Source organism: Electrona antarctica, assembly GCF_951216825.1.
Source record: "Electrona antarctica genome assembly, chromosome: 5".
Lineage (NCBI taxonomy): Eukaryota > Metazoa > Chordata > Actinopteri > Myctophiformes > Myctophidae > Electrona > Electrona antarctica.
The window spans coordinates 7,805,419-7,825,599 of record NC_136810.1 but is presented as its reverse complement, the minus strand read 5'-3'; the positions used below and the strand labels follow the sequence as shown (position 1 = coordinate 7,825,599).

The window sequence follows — 20,181 nt, the reverse complement described above, 5'->3', positions numbered from 1 at the left end:
GCCTACAGCAGTGACCTGAAGAGCCTACAGTACAGTGACCTGAAGAGCCTACAGCACAGTGACCTGAAGAGCCTACAGCACAGCAGTGACCTGAAGAAGAGCCTACAGTACAGTGACCTGAAGAAGAGCCTACAGTACAGCAGTGACCTGAAGAGCCTACAGTACAGTGACCTGAAGAAGAGCCTACAGTACAGTGACCTGAAGAAGAGCCTACAGTACAGCAGTGACCTGAAGAAGAGCCTACAGTACAGCAGTGACCTGAAGAAGAGCCTACAGTACAGTGACCTGAAGAAGAGCCTACAGTACAGCAGTGACCTGAAGAAGAGCCTACAGTACAGTGACCTGAAGAAGAGCTTACAGTACAGCAGTGACCTGAAGAAGAGCCTACAGTACAGCAGTGACCTGAAGAAGAGCCTACAGTACAGCAGTGACCTGAAGAGCCTACAGTACAGCAGTGACCTGAAGAAGAGCCTACAGTACAGTGACCTGAAGAAGAGCCTACAGTACAGTGACCTGAAGAAGAGCCTACAGTACAGCAGTGACCTGAAGAAGAGCCTACAGTACAGTGACCTGAAGAAGAGCCTACAGTACAGTGACCTGAAGAGCCTACAGTACAGCAGTGACCTGAAGAAGAGCCTACAGTACAGTGACCTGAAGAAGAGCCTACAGTACAGCAGTGGTTCACAAAGAGGGATCTTAATGTGTATACAGTGTAATTATACAGTATACAGTAAGTGTATAGAGAGGACATCTGCACATTTATAAAGTTACAATTGAATGTCTTTTAAGAGCTCTTTATTTATCAAATTGGACAAATTGTCAAATAAAGACAGGGGTAAATGTTGTGAAAATAGACGATCTACAAGCTCACAACGCCTCGCAGTGCAATGCAGTAAAAAAAAAAAAAAAGAAAAAAAAATAGATTGTAGATCAGCTATTTTCACAATGTTTGCCTGTTTATTTACGTATTAAATGTACGGTATTTGACAATTTGGTATCTTTTCTTTATGTGAAAATAAACAATCAAAGCATAACTATCATCTACCAATTAATCCACCAAGTAGTTCCTATACATTATGATCTTCTCTTTCCCTACAGAACACTGGTGAGGTTTTCAACTGAATACCAGGATCAGGTGTCTTTAAACATGCCTACCATATCTTACACACCTCTGCTGTATGAGTTACATTCTCATATATGTTCTTACTAAGATTAACAACTCTTGTGTAATCAGAGGGACCGTGAAGCCCTATCCCTGCGTAGAGAGGATGTGTGAAGGTGGTGTGAACTGTGTGGAGGAGGGTTGTTGTGTTGTCACCAACACTGTAGAAGGACAGAGTCCCTGCCTTGTGGTCCAGGAACACCCCCACCCTGGTGAAAGTGAAACTATACGTAAACGACCCATCTGTACGACCACCTGTGGGCTTGGTATTAACATCTCTGGTGTAACTAGTAGGCTTTGTCACTTTGGTATCAATGCCGTTGTGTGTGAACCAGCAGTCGTCACCTAAGCATCTTAAACACCAGGACTTTGAATTGAATCCAAGGCCTGACTGAAAACGCTCATGTTTGTTGACGTCATCATAACAGACTGCTATATAAACCCATTCAGCCTCATTCCATTCTACCTCCAGGTAACAGCGTTCAGTCAGAGCCTCCCTACACAACACCTGGCGGTAAAATGAAAATCTCCTTGGATGGTCATGGTACTGTCGGGGGCTTTTCTCTCTGGTCACCTTCCTGTTCTCCTCTGACAGGACGAGGTTTTCTTGTACTGTGTTCTTATCCAATGAGAGCGGACAGGAATCTGTGAGAACACACGACAACACATGATGAACGTCAGTGTCATCAAGCTGTTGGTCAGAAAACACTCAGCCTGAACATGGACTCACATTGTAAGAGTTCCTCTCTGGTCTGAGGCTCTGCTGGATGAGAAACATCAGCTGGAGACTCTGGAGACACAAGACATGAGTCAGATGAAGAACACTCTGAAGAATGACCTCAACTAAACACTCTGGAGACACAAGACATGAGTCAGATGAAGAACACTCTGAAGAATGACCTCAACTAAAGCATTGTTTCTCAAAGTGTGAATTTTCGGAACGTATCGAGCGTGACAGCCAACTGTTTCTGACTTTAACAATCCACTGTTTACTATGATGGCTGGTTGATCTGACATGTGTGTGTGTGTGTGTGTGTGTGTGTGTGTGTGTGTGTGTGTGTGTGTGTGTGTGTGTGTGTGTGTGCGTGTAACCTGTGTGTGTCCAGGGTGTGGTGAGGACCAGGTCCAGGTCATCTCTCAGAGCAGACACATCTTCTCTCAGCTGAGTGAAGGAGCTCAGAGTGGACACGACATCACTGGGTAAGACTGGAGGTCCACTGGAGCTGGACGCACTCTGGACGCTCTGGAGAGAACACATAAATAATAGTATTAATACAAATTATTATTGTAATATTGCTTCGTAATCCTTTTCATACCAAGGGCCATTAAATTAATATGTATTTGGCCCCCAGACCCCCATCAGAAAATATTGTCTGCCAGACAAGGTTTGTGTTATTAAAATGTTTCAAAGATATTACACTTTTCCTTTTTTAACAGGAGCTTGGTGTCACTTGGTGCAGTGGGTTGGATCCAGAATCGGTTCCATCACAACCGTATGTGGACTTCATGTTTGTTATACAATTACAATACCAGTGGTTCTAAAACTGTTTAATTTCAAGGGTGATATTTGTCACTGTACATAATATTCTATGGACTACAGAACATCAGGAACTACTGAGTAGTCACAGTAAGTAACAGAACATCAGGAACTATTAGCTAGCCTGATGTGAACTCTAACCTTCAGGGTCTCCTTGACCTCTCTCAGCTCTTTCACTTCCTTCTTTCTCTCCTGGATCTTCTGCTGGAGGTTTTGCTGACTCGTCCCCAACTGTTTCTGCAAGAGAACGTTTGGATTCACACACACACAACGTGAAGACACAGTTGACACAATACGTTCATTTATACACCGATAGCAGGGCAGCTCTGCTACTCTCTTTGATGTGTGATAGTGCTGCTCAATGAATAAAAAAAAAAGATTGAGATCTAGATTCAGACACCTACTGTATGCAATCTCATTTTGTGAAGAACGGTGCAGCACTAGATGGCTGTCCAATTCATTTTAGTTACTCTTATGTTTATGCTTTTTGAATAAATATTTTCATGGAAAAAATGACAATCGTGTGAGAATCGTGATCTCAATTCTTGTCGAGGAAAATCTAGATTCACAGTTGAGCAAGAATCGTGCAGCACTAATGTGTGATTCTTCTTCGTCTAACCGGGAAGTCTGCCTTCTCATGCATGAAAAATTGCTCAAACATTGTGAAAATAGCAGATCTACAAGCTCACACCTCCTCGGGTTGAGAGGCGTTGTGAGCTTGTAGATCGGCTATTTTCACAAATTGTATCTGTGGAACCGAGTCAACCTTAAACTGAATGCCTGAACTCCTACATTGCCTGGCGGTACCTGTCTGTGGCTCCTCTCTACGGTACCTGTCTGTGGCTCCTCTCTACGGTACCCGTCTGTGGCTCCTCTCTACGGTACCCGTCTGTGGCTCCTCTCTACGGTACCCGTCTGTGGCTCCTCTCTACGGTACCTGTCTGTGGCTCCTCTCTACGGTACCCGTCTGTGGCTCCTCTCTACGGTACCTGTCTGTGGCTCCTCTCTATGGTACCTGTCTGTGGCTCCTCTCTACGGTACCTGTCTGTGGCTCCTCTCTACGGTACCTGTCTGTGGCTCCTCTCTACGGTACCCGTCTGTGGCTCCTCTCTACGGTACCTGTCTGTGGCTCCTCTCTATGGTACCTGTCTGTGGCTCCTCTCTACGGTACCTGTCTGTGGCTCCTCTCTACGGTACCTGTCTGTGGCTCCTCTCTACGGTACCTGTCTGTGGCTCCTCTCTACGGTACCTGTCTGTGGCTCCTCTCTACGGTACCTGTCTGTGGCTCCTCTCTACGGTACCCGTCTGTGGCTCCTCTCTACGGTACCTGTCTGTGGCTCCTCTCTACGGTACCTGTCTGTGGCTCCTCTCTACGGTACCTGTCTGTGGCTCCTCTCTACGGTACCTGTCTGTGGCTCATCTCCGCGGCTGCTGACATCGTGTCGTGGCCCTTGTGTTCAACCATGGCACACAGGTAGCAGATGAACTGCTGGTCCGTGCGACAGAACACCTCCATGGGCTTGTGGTGTCTGGAGCACATGCTGTGGTGCAGGCGGGCCGCGCGCGTGGCCGGGACCAGCTTGTGCTTCTGGTTGTGGAGATAATTGATGCAGAGATCACAGGCTACGTCCGCAGGGCCGGCGTAGAGCGGAGCGGCAGAGACAGAAGACCGCTGAACATCTGGAGTCCTCAGTTTCTCCACATGCTGCAAATAGATTCAGATTCACTTTATTGTCACGTAGATGCACTGGTTAGGTACATGTGGAAAACATACACTCGGAAGCTCCACTGCAATACAAGACAACCTAAAATCACTCTTTAAAAACAATAACAGCCAGGGCACAAATATCAGTGAAAGTGCAAAGTGTGTGCTGAGGGTTTTTGCCGGACCGCTGATTCGAACTGGCGACCTTCCGGTATCAAGACCGCTCAGCAATCCGTTCGGCCACCGCTGCCACCGTTGCTACAGTGTCTGAGGAGGTCTTGTGGACACAACATGTAACAATAAAGAGCATCTTGAACCTTGAATTATTGGTTCCATCAACATTAGAACTTTACCTGTTACCTGGCCAGAATTTCCTCTTTTGTTAACAAAAAAGGGCTATCAGGACTTTAGCTGGAGCAGTGACTCATACTGCCCATCTTTGACTATGCTTGCACATCCTGGTTCTCTAACATCTCAATGGCACAGAAGAACAAGCTCCAAATCTCCCAAAACAAACTAATTCGACTTCTTCTAGGCCTGGGACCAATGACCCACCTATATGCAGAGCATCTGGATAGCATTGGCTGGCTCTGGGTAGAAGACAGGGTCAAACCATTGAAAATGGGTCTGACATTCAAAATTGTACATGCAGCTATGCCCTCCATGCCCATTTACTTGACTGATTACTTAAAAAAAAGTGAGCGACACCCACAGCCACAAAACTAGAGGTGTTATAAACAATGATCTGGTGCCGCCCACTTACAAAACAAATATGGGTAAATTCACCTTCCGCAGCACTGCTATTCAGGTGTGGAATGCCCTCCCCCTTCCCTTAAAATAAGCAGATCACTGGCCTCCTTTAAAACAGACCTAAAATATCACCTGTCAGCAGGTCAGAGGGAGAGGTGACAAATTACTGTTTTAGATTCTTGTCCATGACTGTATGTGTGCATTGGGACCAGAATGGAAACAAGACCGCAAGGTCTTTCTTCGGAAATCCCTTTGGACCAAAATGCCTAACTGTACATTGTGCTGGTGACAGGAGTAGTTGAGGTTCTACAGTTTAAGGGCAGGAATAGAAGGAGGACAAGTCCATTTTTCTGCTGATGAAAACAAAGGAAATCAACTTTCTGGATTGTATCAAGACAGTTTAAAATAACAACTCTCTCATCATTACCAACCTTTATTACAAGAATATACAGACAGAAACACTCTTCTAAAGTTGTGATTCCGGTCATCCCAGTGACCTGAAGAAGAGCCTACAGTACAGTGACCTGAAGAGCCTACAGTACAGCAGTGACCTGAAGAAGAGCCTACAGTACAGTGACCTGAAGAAGAGCCTACAGTACAGTGACCTGAAGAAGAGCCTACAGTACAGTGACCTGAAGAGCCTACAGTACAGTGACCTGAAGAGCCTACAGTACAGTGACCTGAAGAAGAGCCTACAGTACAGTAGTGACCTGAAGAAGAGCCTACAGTACAGTGACCTGAAGAGCCTACAGTACAGCAGTGACCTGAAGAAGAGCCTACAGTACAGTGACCTGAAGAGCCTACAGTACAGTGACCTGAAGAGCCTACAGTACAGCAGTGACCTGAAGAAGAGCCTACAGTACAGTGACCTGAAGAAGAGCCTACAGTACAGTGACCTGAAGAAGAGCCTACAGTACAGTGACCTGAAGAAGAGCCTACAGTACAGTGACCTGAAGAAGAGCCTACAGTACAGCAGTGACCTGAAGAAGAGCCTACAGTACAGCAGTGACCTGAAGAAGAGCCTACAGTACAGCAGTGACCTGAAGAAGAGCCTACAGTACAGCAGTGACCTGAAGAAGAGCCTACAGTACAGCAGTGACCTGAAGAAGAGCCTACAGTACAGCAGTGGTTCACAAAGAGGGATCTTAATGTGTATACAGTGTAATTATACAGTATACAGTAAGTGTATAGAGAGGACATCTGCACATTTATAAAGTTACAATTGAATGTCTTTTAAGAGCTCTTTATTTACCAAATTGGACAAATTGTCAAATAAAGACAGGGGTAAATGTTGTGAAAAATAGACGATCTACAAGCTCACAACGCCTCGCAGTGCAATGCAGTAAAAAAAATAGATTGTAGATCAGCTATTTTCACAATGTTTGCCTGTTTTTTTTGTATTTGACAATTTGGTATCTTTTCTTTATGTGAAAATAAACAATCAAAGCATAACTATCATCTACCAATTAATCCACCAAGTAGTTCCTATACATTATGATCTTCTCTTTCCCTACAGAACACTGGTGAGGTTTTCAACTGAATACCAGGATCAGGTGTCTTTAAACATGCCTACCATATCTTACACACCTCTGCTGTATGAGCTACAGCCTTGTTGCTGTAGCTACCACAACTGGTACCATGACTCTTAACTATTGTGTAATCAGAGGGACCATGAAGCCCTATCCCTGCGTAGAGAGGATGTGTGAAGGTGGTGTGAACTGTGTGGAGGAGGGTTGTTGTGTTGTCACAAACACTGTAGAAGGACAGAGTCCCTGCCTTGTGGTCCAGGAACACCCCCACCCTGGTGGAAGTGAAACTATGCATACAATACCCATCTGTACGACCACTTGTGGGATTGATATTAACATCTCTGGTGTAACTAGCAGGCTTTGACACTTTGGTATCGATGCCGTTGTGTGTGAACCAGCAGTCGTCACCTACGCATCTTAAACACCAGGACTTTGAATTGAATCCAAAGCTTGACTGAAAACGCTCATGTTTGTTGACATCATCATAACAGACTGCTATATAAACCCATTCACCCTCATTCCATTCTACTTCCAAGTAACAGCGTTCAGTTAGAGCCTCCTTACACAACACCTGACGGTAAAATAAAAATCTCTTTGGGTGGTCAGGGTGCTGAGTTTTCTGTCGCGTCACCTTCCTGTTCTCCTCTGACAGGACGAGGTTGTCGTGTACTGTGTTTGCATCCAATGAGAGCGGACAGGAATCTGTGAGAACACACAACAAAACATGATGAACGTCAGTGTCATCAAGCTGTTTGTCAGAAAACACTCAACCTGAACATGGACTCACATTGTAAGAGTTCCTCTCTGGTCTGAGGCTCTGCTGGATGAGAAACATCAGCTGGAGACTCTGGAGACACAAGACATGAGTCAGATGAAGAACACTCTGAAGAATGACCTCAACTAAACACTCTGGAGACACAAGACATGAGTCAGATGAAGAACACTCTGAAGAATGACCTCAACTAAAGCATTGTTTCTCAAAGTGTGAATTTTCGGAACGTATCGAGCGTGACAGCCAACTGTTTCTGACTTTAACAATCCACTGTTTACTATGATAGCTGGTTGATCTGACATGTGTGTGTGTGTGTGTGTGTGCGCGTGCGTGCGTGCGTGCGTGTGCAACCTGTGTGTGTCCAGGGTGTGGTGAGGACCAGGTCCAGGTCATCTCTCAGAGCAGACACATCTTCTCTCAGCTGAGTGAAGGAGCTCAGAGTGGACACGACATCACTGGGTAAGACTGGAGGTCCACTGGAGCTGGACGCACTCTGGACGCTCTGGAGAGAACAAATAAATAATAGTATTAATACAAATTATTATTGTAATATTGCTTCATAATCCTTTTCATACCAAGGGCCATTCAATTAATATGTATTTGGCCCCCAGACCCCCATCAGAAAATATTGTCTGCCAGACAAGGTTTGTGTTATTAAAATGTTTCAAAGATATTACACTTTTCTTTTTTTAAATAGCACAATACAATATGTACAGTACAAGGTCAAACGTGTCCATTGGTGACACGTTGTGAGCTTGTAGATCTGCTATTTTCAAATAACCAACATATTTAGGTTTAAAGTGGTTACATGGTTTAACCCAGAGCCTTAGAAAAAACAGATTTCTGCAAACTCCGTTGACTTCATGGGGCCTGCGTAATGGCGGCATCTAGCGCTACTGGGGACGCCGATTAGGGACAGTTTGTGCGCCGGATGTTGACAGACTGCATGGATCCACATGGCTCCGTCTTTTTGGCAAATCTAGAACTTCCTGTTTGAGAGCTAGCAAATTTAAATACCTTTTAATTAATCATTGCTAATATAACAGTGTACACTTTCAATGGAAAGAAAAAGGCATACAGTTTACAACTTTTTTACGTTATTTAATTACTTATTTTTACACAGAAACATAATGTGTGTCTTCACCATAACTGTAATGTAATAATAATACTAATAATGTAATGTAATAATTATTTAATTTACGACGCTTTATTCTGAAAGCAACCGGATGTCTTAAATTTGCTAGCTCTCAAACAGGAAGTTCTAGATTTGCTAAAAAGACGGAGAGCCTGAATAGGGACAGCCTGGGGTCCCTAATCAGGCTCTCCATGAGAGCGCAGCTGTGCGCCCGAGCGCTTCCGGGATCACGTGACCGGGCTGTTCCGTGCCCCCTCAATAACACAACTCTTCTATTATATGGCTCTGGTTTAACCTAAACCTGAAATGCATGATGTCATTAGTGTGTGACAGAACCTGAATGATGTCATCAGTGTGGGACAGAACCTGAATGAAATGCGCTATGTCATCAGTGTGGGACAGCTGGTCCAGCTCAGCCTGTGTCCTCTCCAGCTGTGCGATGTCTTCCTCCAGCTGTCTCAGGACATCCTCAACCTGGGACACGGCTGTCTTCTCCTGCTGTCTGATCATGTCTTTAACCTGGCTGTGTCTTCTGTCCACGCTCGCTTTCATCTCTGAGAACATCTGCTCACTGGCCTCCACGGCTGCTTCTGCAGAGCTCTGCTTAACACACATGCACACAGTCACGCACACACACACACGCACGCACGCACACACACACACACGCACGACACAGGTGCTTGGTGTCACTTGGTGCAGTGGGTTGGGATCCAGAATCGGTTCCATCACAACCGTATGTGGACTTCATGTTTGTTATACAATTACAATACCAGTGGTTCTAAAACTGTTTAATTTCAAGGGTGATATTTGTCACTGTACATAATATTCTATGGACTACAGAACATCAGGAACTACTGAGTAGTCACAGTAAGTAACAGAACATCAGGAACTATTAGCTAGCCTGATGTGAACTCTGACCTTCAGGGTCTCCTTGACCTCTCTCAGCTCTTTCACTTCCTTCTTTCTCTCCTGGATCTTCTGCTGGAGGTTTTGCCGACTCGTCCCCAACTGTTTCTGCAAGAGAACGTTTGGATTCACACACACACAACGTGAAGACACAGTTGACACAATACGTTCATTTATACACCGATAGCAGGGCAGCTCTGCTACTCTCTCTTTGATGTGTGATAGTGCTGCTCAATGAATCAAAAAAAAAAGATTGAGATCTAGATTCAGACACCTACTGTATGCAATCTCATTTTGTGAAGAACGGTGCAGCACTAGATGGCTGTCCAATTCATTTTAGTTACTCTTATGTTTTTGTTTATGCTTTTTGAATAAATATTTTCATGGAAAAAATGACAATCGTGATCTCAATTCTTGTCGAGGAAAATCTAGATTCACAGTATTGAGCAAGAATCGTGCAGCACTAATGTGTGATTCTTCTTCGTCTAACCGGGAAGTCTGCCTTCTCATGCATGAAAAATGAGATGTTTGCTCAAACATTGTGAAAATAGCAGATCTACAAGCTCACACCTCATCGTGTTGAGAGGCGTTGTGAGCTTGTAGATCTGCTATTTTCACAAATTGTATCTGTGGAACCGAGTCAACCTTAAACTGAATGCCTGAACTCCTACATTGCCTGGCGGTACCTGTCTGTGGCTCCTCTCTACGGTACCTGTCTGTGGCTCCTCTCTACGGTACCGGTCTGTGGCTCCTCTCTACGGTACCTGTCTGTGGCTCCTCTCTACGGTACCCGTCTGTGGCTCCTCTCTACGGTACCCGTCTGTGGCTCCTCTCTACGGTACCAGTCTGTGGCTCCTCTCTACGGTACCCGTCTGTGGCTCCTCTCTACGGTACCTGTCTGTGGCTCCTCTCTACGGTACCTGTCTGTGGCTCCTCTCTACGGTACCTGTCTGTGGCTCCTCTCTACGGTACTTGTCTGTGGCTCCTCTCTACGGTACTTGTCTGTGGCTCCTCTCTACGGTACCTGTCTGTGGCTCCTCTCTACGGTACCTGTCTGTGGCTCCTCTCTATGGTACCTGTCTGTGGCTCCTCTCTACGGTACCTGTCTGTGGCTCCTCTCTACGGTACCTGTCTGTGGCTCCTCTCTACGGTACCTGTCTGTGGCTCCTCTCTACGGTACCTGTCTGTGGCTCCTCTCTACGGTACCTGTCTGTGGCTCCTCTCTACGGTACCTGTCTGTGGCTCCTCTCTACGGTACCTGTCTGTGGCTCCTCTCTACGGTACCTGTCTGTGGCTCCTCTCTACGGTACCTGTCTGTGGCTCCTCTCTACGGTACCTGTCTGTGGCTCCTCTCTACGGTACCTGTCTGTGGCTCCTCTCTACGGTACCTGTCTGTGGCTCATCTCCACGGCCGCTGACATCGTGTCGTGGCCCTTGTGTTCCTGCATGGCACACAGGTAGCAGATGAACTGCTGGTCCGTGCGACAGAACACCTCCACCTCCATGTGGTGTCTGGAGCACATGCTGTGGTGCAGGCGGGCCGCGCGCGTGGCCGGGACCAGCTTGTGCTTCTTCCACGCTGTGACACTGAGGTGAAGCTGGTGATGATTGTCGCAGTAGGACACCTCACACCCCAGACAGGACATCACAGCTTTGTGGCGTCTGCTTTCGGGGCAGAGGTCACAGGCTACGTCCGCAGGGCCGGCGTAGAGCGGAGCGGCAGAGACAGAAGACCGCTGAACATCTGGAGTCCTCAGTTTCTCCACATGCTGCAAATAGATTCAGATTCACTTTATTGTCACGTAGATGCACTGGTTAGGTACATGTGGAAAACATACACTCGGAAGCTCCACTGCAATACAAGACAACCTAAAATCACTCTTTAAAAACAATAACAGCCAGGGCACAAATATCAGTGAAAGTGCAAAGTGTGTGCTGAGGGTTTTTGCACAGTCAGTCTTTCCTGAGAAAGAACAGCTGTCCCTTAGCCTGCTGATGTGTGTAAAGCTCACTCACTGATGACAACTAAAGTAATGCTTAATGTAAGTCGCTCTGGATTTTAAGAGTGTCTGAGATAAATGCCTAAATTGTAAACTAAGCCAACAGGAATCTCTAGTCATTCTATGTACTGTACACGTCCAGGATCATGTTAACTATCTGAACATGTCTTACATAAGTATTCAGACTTATTTAAAATTAACATTTATTTCAGCATTAATGATGCTATACATTCTTTCCAACGTGTAAACAGTACATCCTTACATCTTCAGAGCCAAAAGCCAAAAATAACTTAGTGGTCTATTTTCTTTTCCGTCTTTTTTACAGGCTCACAACTATGCATCAGGGCAGCTCAAGGTACCGTTCACTTCCTGAACATGACACTGGAACAGAGAGACTATGTACTGATTTCAGATGATCAGCCTGTAGCACGTGACCTAGTTTGACGACCCAACCATCCTGGTCATTTTTCCTCATGTTTTCCCTTGACCACAATGTTAAAATGGAAGATAGAGAGCATGTTTTTAAACGCTAGGTTCATTGTTTACTATCACAATAGACTGCCACACCTTAAAATGAAAATGAAAAATAGAAAAGAAAAAGAGACAAAAAGAAAAAACATGGACTTACTCCACTTGTTGCTATCTTCCACCACGAGAACTGACCTTGCATGCATGCATTACAGAAAAACTCTCCAGGCCAACTCTCTCACACACACACACACACACACATGAACTCATGGACTAATAAGTCACATACACTCCCACACCCTGTACGGAGATGAAGTCTTGGCGCCGCATGAAGCTGGCTGCCTGTTGCTGCTGTTGTAACACTTCAATTTCCCCTCGGGGATTGGATTAATAAAGTATCTATCTATCTATCTAAATGATATCATTCTAACCAAGTGTTCAGTAAAGTCATTATTATTCAGCTCTAGCATTAATACTTATATTTTATTAAAGTCTTTGGAGTTTAGTTCAAAATAGCCTTTGTACTTTCGCACTTGGGCTCTGTACATCTACATAAACGTTCATATTTAAAATATAAACAACCTTCCCAATGGGCACTGATGTTACAATCATATACGGATGATCAGAAGTACCCGTATAGTCCGTATTGTTCAATAAAACGCATTTTAATCCCATCAGTGTCTATTTTTCCTCAAAGAGTTAACATATCAGAGTGCAATACACCTCCCAAACGATAGGGTCGCGCAGTTTAAAGTATACAGAGAAAATGGCCACCGATCGGATTAAAAGGCTTTTTATTGAACAATAAGAAATATACAGATACTTCTGAGCGACCGTACATAATTAAGACATCTGTGGTCATGGGTTTAGCACTTTATATTTGAACTCTGAACGTTTATGTAGATATACGGACCCCAAGTGAGAAAGTACAAAGACTATTTTAACTAAACTCCAAGACGCTGGGCGACTGGATCCAAGTCCAAGTACTTCATGTCTCTCTATGATGGTCATCATCAGAATGATCACCTCAGCCAGCATGTGGTTCGTCCTCAGAGCAGGCCGTGGACAGAAGGTCTCTCCACACTGAGGACAGCTGGGCAGGCTCTTCTCCTCGGCCTCCTGGTCCCAGGCTCCTTCGATGCAGCCGAAGCAGTAGCTGTGTCCGCAAGGCAGAGTCACTGGCTCCTTCAGCACCTCCACGCACAGAGAACAACTGAACAACTGGTCCTGGTCCACGACTAGAGACATTTTACTGACTGATGATCACCTCTCTGTGGAGAATGACTGTTGACTGAGACTAACGCGAGACTCGCGAGTTCCCAGAACTAGAAGTTCTCTCATAAAAACAGGAGGTCTGACTCTGAGCGAGGCTGAAACACAGAAACAAACACATTTAGGTTTCCTCTGAACTCCCCCCCCTTATATACTCTATGGAACTCCCTAACCAGTGTGTTGCCAGATCGGATGTCACGGGAGAAACAAGCGGTCAGGTCTATGAAAACAAACCCAAAAGGTGCGACGAGAAGGCTGTTGGGTTGTTATATATGTTATATATATTTTGTTAAATGTTTGGTATTTTGGTAATGAGAGTGTTGTTATTCTTCAACTATCTTATCTATAATATCCAGAAAGTTCATTTCATTTTCATATCAGCAGAAAATGACTTCTTCCTCCTCCTCCATTAAAGCTGTATAACTCCTCTGTGCCACCACTAGAGGGCGGTGTGGTGCCACACAGCCACAGCATGCCAGCTGTGTGCATTAATGGTGACTTTTGATTGAACGAAGTATTTGATTTTAGTATTTATTAACAGTATGCGGAATAATAGGTACATTTCACTCAATACAACTGTGGACGACACCATAAAGCATTACACTTGTTTACAACAGGGTCCACCGTTTTCAATTCATCATAACATTTAGAGACGTACAAATAGGCTATACACTTTATATAACAAAAAAACAGGAAATCATCATAAAAGGAGACAAATGGGACAGGGCCTAATAACTAATGATGATGGCAGCAATAATTCAAGGTGCTTTTTATTGTTACATGTTGTGTCCACAAGACCTCCTCACAAACCAGACAGTGGCCTTAAACTAGACAGTGGTTAGAGTGTCCGCCCTGAAACTGGGAGGTCGGGGTTCGATCCCCGGCCGGGTCATACCAAAGACTGTAAAAATGGGACCCGCTTGGCACTCAGCATCAAAGGGTTGGATTGGGGGTCAAATCTACTAATCAAATGATTCCCGAGCGCGGCGCACGCTGCAGCTCACCGCTCCTTGGCTGCGGCTCACCGCTCCAAGAGATGGGTCAAATGCGGATAACAAATTTCACTGCGGTAACGTGTGTGACAAATCGTATGACTTTGACTTTGACACTGTAGCACTATGAGTACTAGGCATTCAACAAGATACAAATGGTAATAATATGGAGGAACATCATATAAAAAGGATAAACAGTTGTTGTCTTAAGGTTCTTGCTCCTAGATTATCTAAAATGTACCATGAGATGGCAGCGTTTCACAGTGAATATTCCACCATTACTGTGGGCTCCTTGTGACTTTGGTTGGATTTCATTGTGCGTGCGTGTGTGTGTGTGTGCGTGCGTGCGTGCGAGCGTGCGTGCGTGCGGCAATAACTATCGTGAGTAGGTCAATATAGGCCTACCTTAATACTTGATAAATATAGGCTACAAAAATAAAATACAAATTAAATCGCAACAAAAATGGACTACAATTCCCATAATGCTTTGGTGCACTGCTCCTCCTTGTGGATAGGGGGAGGGCTGTCTTACTGAGACAACATGTAGTCCAGGAAGTAAGTGAGCCCAGTGTCCATGACATCAGAGACACTGGGCTCACTGCTAAAATCTAAAATATATAAAACCACATATAACACACATAAAGACCCCCAGGAAAGTGTTCTAAATCTTCTAAACGTCATTAACATATGTGTGTCCCTTTAAGGGTCCATTTGAGAAACAGTGATGCAAAAGGAACTTCTCTAGACGTGCTCACATTCAGTTATGATTCCATAATGAAACCATAAATAACCTTTCAAACTCCATTTGTGCTGAAACGTGTTTCTTTCTAAATTATTTAGCTCTATATCGATAATTAATATTCGGCCTAGTAAGCAGAACAAGAGCAAGAGATATTGGAGAAATGAATGAAAACCCTGAAAACCCCATTACCATTTAAAACCCATTTTGGGCGGGAACCCCTTTTGGTGTTAACATTATGTTATGCTTTAGCTATTGAAAAATAGCAGATCTACGAGCTTGTAGATCTGCTATTTTTGAAAAATCGAAGAACGACTGACATAGAAACATAGCTTTTTCTCAGGTCAAAATGGGTTAAAGAGAGCCACATTTATGTGCGTGTGTGTGTGTGCGCCCTTTGTCGTATCCAGTGGCTAGGAAAATCAATTCCCAACCAACAGGACCGGGTTTCGATACCACATGTCGTATCTTATGGACACGAGACCATACAAACTTAACCCAAACGGGAGAGCAAGATAATTGTGAGACGCAGCAGACAGCAGAGTGATGTTGTTCCTCAGAGATGTTTTATTTCGGAGTACACAGCAAAGCATACAGGCTCCTCCGGCGGCCTTACGCCGTCCCAGACTGACTGACCAAATGACATAGAAATCTCATGGTTTAAGTACATTTCCACAGACAAGAGGTGAGAATAAACAGGATCACCCATATGCTAGGCCCACGAACATGAGATATTGTAAGAATTATTGATTCTCAGATTCCACACAACCCCCCTCGACAGACAAACGTCTGTCGCAAAAGAATATGAAGAAACCATAATTCTCTCCTACCAGTTTCCACCCCCCTTGATCCTCAGCTTAACAATACATTCAAGACACCAGAATAACAGATTTCCCCAACATAGTTTTCAAACAGACATTCAAGATTACACAACTCGACATAAATGATTTTCATTTACAGTAAGTACAAATACAATTTCGTATCAGTGGAGAATTCATAAATGATTTCCATTACAGTAAGTTACAAACACAATTTCGTATCAGTGGAGAATTCCCTTTGCGTTATTTAAAACTCTTATGGCTAAAAATGTTACAGAACATTAGGAGGATAATTTCCCTGTTGTTACTCAAATCTAGGATAACATGTTTATAAGCACCAGATCACATGAAACTCTCTCTTTGGAGTTTCACAGGACCGAAATCAAAATAAGTCTTAGACTTATCCTGACCATAACACACCAAATCACATAAACCTCTCTTGGAGATTCACAGGACCAATAACACACCAAATCACATAAACCTCTCTTGGAGATTCACAGGACCAATAACACACCAAATCACATAAACCCCTCTTTTTGGAGATTCACATGAAAAAATACACACAAGACCATACAAACTTAACCCAAACGGGAGAGTAAGATAATTGTGAGACGCAGCAGACAGCAGAGTGATGTTGTTCCTCAGAGATGTTTTATTTCGGAGTACACAGCAAAGCATACAGGCTCCTCCGGCGGCCTTACGCCGTCCCAGACTGACTGACCAAATGACATAGAAATCTCATGGTTTAAGTACATTTCCACAGACAAGAGGTGAGAATAAACAGGATCACCCATATGCTAGGCCCACGAACATGAGATATTGTAAGAATTATTGATTCTCAGATTCCACACCTTCCAAGCGCAATTGCGCATGCGCCCCAGATAGCATAAAATATGAAAGACTGCTGTAGCATCAATGAGCAATAGTGAACGGCACACAAACCCTTGTGCATGCATGCGTGTTTACTGAGAACCACATGTCCCCACAAATAGCAGAATTTGCAAAATAGCCACTTTTACACATACATTTTGAGTTTTTGACATACGTTTACAATTAGGAAAAGATTCCCATGGGGTTACGTTTTGAGATTAGACAGAGTTATGCCTGATTTACACTTAGTTACTGGTGTCAGTGTCATGCACCGGAGCTGATCTACAAGCCCATAATGGATCACGTTCTGCTTTAGGCTTATGGTAAAAAAAAATGGCAAATGAAATAGCATTCATGAAAAAATAAAATCTTGATGAAGTATAGACATCATGCGTGCGTGCGTGTATGCATATGTTCATGTATGTCTGCATTCGAGGGAGTGTTTGTTCTTGCTGGGCTCTGAGGCAGACTGAGGGAGTGTTTGTTCTTGCTGGGCTCTGAGGCAGACTGAGGGAGTGTTTGTTCTTGCTGGGCTCTGAGGCAGACTGAGGGAGTGTTTGTTCTTGCTGGGCTCTGAGGCAGACTGAGGGAGTGTTTGTTCTTGCTGGGCTCTGAGGCAGACTGAGGGAGTGTTTGTTCCTGCTGGGCTCTGAGGCAGACTGAGGGAGTGTTTGTTCTTGCTGGGCTCTGAGGCAGACTGAGGGAGTGTTTGTTCTTGCTGGGCTCTGAGGCAGACTGCCACAGAGCTCCTCCAGGACCCTGCTGGTGAGGGAGTGTTTGTTCTTGCTGGGCTCTGAGGCAGACAGAGCTCCAGGAACCTGCTGGTGAATTATTGAAGTATAACAGTGAGTGATGGCAGTCGGGATGGCACTGACATACAGTACTGTACTATGGATGCTGGCAGAGGGGCTACACACTGACATACAGTCCTGTACTATGGATGCTGGCAGAGGGGCTACACACTGACATAGTCCTGTACTATGGATGCTGGCAGAGGGGCTACACACTGACATACAGTCCTGTACTATGGATGCTGGCAGAGGGGCTACACACTGACATACAGTCCTGTACTATGGATGCTGGCAGAGGGGCTACACACTGACATACAGTACTGTACTATGGATGCTGGCAGAGGGGCACCAGGGGTTCATCCCTCTAATGCTGTAAGACGTTGGTCCCCCTAGGGGTCATTTCTGGGGGTCACAATCCTTTTAACCACTTTATCTATTTATACGTTGGCTATTCAAGAATAGCAGATGTACATGTAGGAGAAAACTATCGCACACCTAGCAATCAGGTGTATGCACAGGTGCGTAGGCCAGTGAACATCAATGAAAGCAATAAGGTACACCCGCACATTGTGTATCTGCTCGGCACAAGAGTATTGTCTTATTTAATGAAGCAACGTTTCGGTCACTAGGGACCTTCCTCAGGCATGAGGAAGGTCCCTAGTGCCTAGAAGGTCCCTAGTGCCTAGTGCCTAGAAGGTCCCTAGTGACCGAAACGTTGCTTCATTAAATAAGACAATACTCTTGTGCCGAGCAGATACACAGTGTGCGGGTGTACCTTATTGCTTTCTTTGAAAAATAACGAAAAGTTAAATTTTCCATAAATATTCTCTTCTGCGGGTGCCCACTTGCACTAGCCCCGACGACCTTACAGGCGTGCAAAGGCTAAACTTATGTCATTTAGATAGCATTTTATGTAGACGTAGCACTCTACTGTATAATCATAGCTTCATTGTACAGATATTCTACTGTTAGACGGATGTTAGGTTCTTACGTAGCTTGCTTATGATTCTTGATGACTATTCCTATGTATTTGATGAATTACCATGTGCTGTTCTTGCTTACTGTACCGTAAATCGCTCTGGATTAACATTTTGGGCGGGAACCCCTTTTGGTGATAGCATTATGTTATGCTTTAGCTATTGAAAAATAGCAGATCTACAAGCTCATAGCGCGCCACCGAGTGGCGCGCTATGAGCTTGTAGGTCTGCTATTTTTTTTTAAATCGAAGAACAACTGACATAGAAACATAGCTTTTTCAGAAAACTGTCAGGATGTAGAAGACATTTTTAGAATCTGATCTCAGGTCAAAATGGGTTAAGAGCATCTTCTAAATGCCTAAATTGTAAATTGAGAACCACAGCAGTAACTGACAACTGTACTATGGATGCTGGCAGAGGGGATGGATGGATAGGGCACTTTAGCACATGAAGAGGTTTTACTACATATTAGATTCTAGACTCTTATCTAAATGTATCTAATAGGAGAGTATAGGTGAGGATCAGTGTTGATGGATGGCCGCAACAAGGACAACCTTCTGGGTAATACAGTCTCTATGACAACAAGGCCACCAGGTCCATCCATATCTTCTGATGAATTCTACTTTTTTTTTTTTTTTAGATATTTTTTTTGCGGCTTACGCCTTTTATTGTTTTTTTTGAAGGGACAGACAGTAGGCTGACAGGAAACGGGAGAGAGATGGGGGAAGACATGCAGTAAAGGCCGTGTCGGGCTCGGGAGTCGAACCCGCGGCACACTGCGACTGGATTACCAGTCGGGTGCCCAGACGGTTACGCCACCGCCTGGGCATGAATTCTACTTTAACCATTCTATCGTGATGAGGACTTTCTGACACTTTCTAATGTATTTCGAGAGCACAGGGGGAAATCGCAGCCAATACGTATACAAAAGCACACGTTTCAAAGAGTCCTTTATAGGCCTGGCGCGGCAGAAAGCATTGGGAACTGATATTTGGGAAGTCTGATATTCACATTAAAAATCTAATCAGTGACATTTCCGGTTAACAAAAGAACATTTCGGCCTGGGCACACTTCCAGAGCTCAATGGTTCAGGCACCTTGGCTGGTAATCCAGTCTGGCAGTGTGCCGCGGGTTCGACTCCCGATCCCGACGGCCTTTACTGCATGTCTTCCCCCCCATCTCTCTCCCCATTTCCTGTCAGCCTACTGTCTGTCCCTCCATAAAATATATAAAATAAAGGCGAAAGCCACAAAAAAAAACATTACAAAAAAAACAAAAAAAAACAACATTTCTAGATTCTGTATTCAGATAAAGATTCACCGAATGCCATAACGTTGGGGGGTGTACAGTAGGTCAACAATTATGGTTCTGTCTGTCTGTCTGTCTGTCTGGAGACTCTTCCAGACTGTAATTATCTCTCTCACGCTGCTTGTTGTCTCCACCAGGCCGAAGGCATGGGGAGTTGGCAGCGGTGGCCGAACGGATAGCGGCACGGTCTTGATACCGGAAGGTTCCTAGTTCGAATCAGCCGTCCGACACGTTAAAATTACCACCGCTGAAGTGCCCTTGAACAAGGCATTGAACCACTACGATGAAATGTGTTCTATGAGCAGGGCCTGGCTGGAAACAAGTTCTTGAGCTTAGCCCAGATACCCTGGGTAAATATAGATTTCATTTCATTTCAGTATGTTTTGCACTCCGTCTGTGTGTGTGTGTGTGTGTGTGTGTGTGTGTCTGTGGACAGCTAATCTCCGGCAC

The 20,181-nt window shown here is 44.6% G+C and overlaps 1 protein-coding gene across 1 annotated transcript; it reads right to left on the bottom strand.

Annotated features, from left to right (window-relative positions):
* Positions 1-758: 758 nt before the first annotated feature.
* Positions 759-13,372, bottom strand: LOC306923442 (uncharacterized protein). The gene is made up of 12 exons (XM_079501541.1): positions 12,991-13,372; positions 10,885-11,265; positions 9,509-9,604; positions 8,957-9,190; positions 7,807-7,957; positions 7,471-7,530; positions 7,315-7,385; positions 4,105-4,404; positions 2,841-2,936; positions 2,255-2,405; positions 1,893-1,952; positions 759-1,807 (listed from the first exon to the last, which is right to left on the bottom strand). Exons 1-12 carry the CDS (start codon positions 13,210-13,212, stop codon positions 1,152-1,154), a joined length of 2,478 nt encoding a protein of 825 aa, XP_079357667.1. The 5' UTR covers positions 13,213-13,372; the 3' UTR covers positions 759-1,151.
* Positions 13,373-20,181: the final 6,809 nt, after the last annotated feature.

Excerpts from the sequence above, each read along its gene's own strand:
- LOC306923442 (XM_079501541.1), bottom strand. The coding sequence starts at position 13,212 with ATGTCTCTAGTCGTGGACCAGGACCAGTTGTTCAGTTGTTCTCTGTGC. Across the intron at positions 11,266-12,990 it reads CGAACCACATGCTGGCTGAG|CATGTGGAGAAACTGAGGAC; the intron begins GTGATCATTCTG and ends ATCTATTTGCAG. Across the intron at positions 7,531-7,806 it reads CACACCCTGGACACACACAG|AGTCTCCAGCTGATGTTTCT; the intron begins GTTGCACACGCA and ends TTGTGTCTCCAG.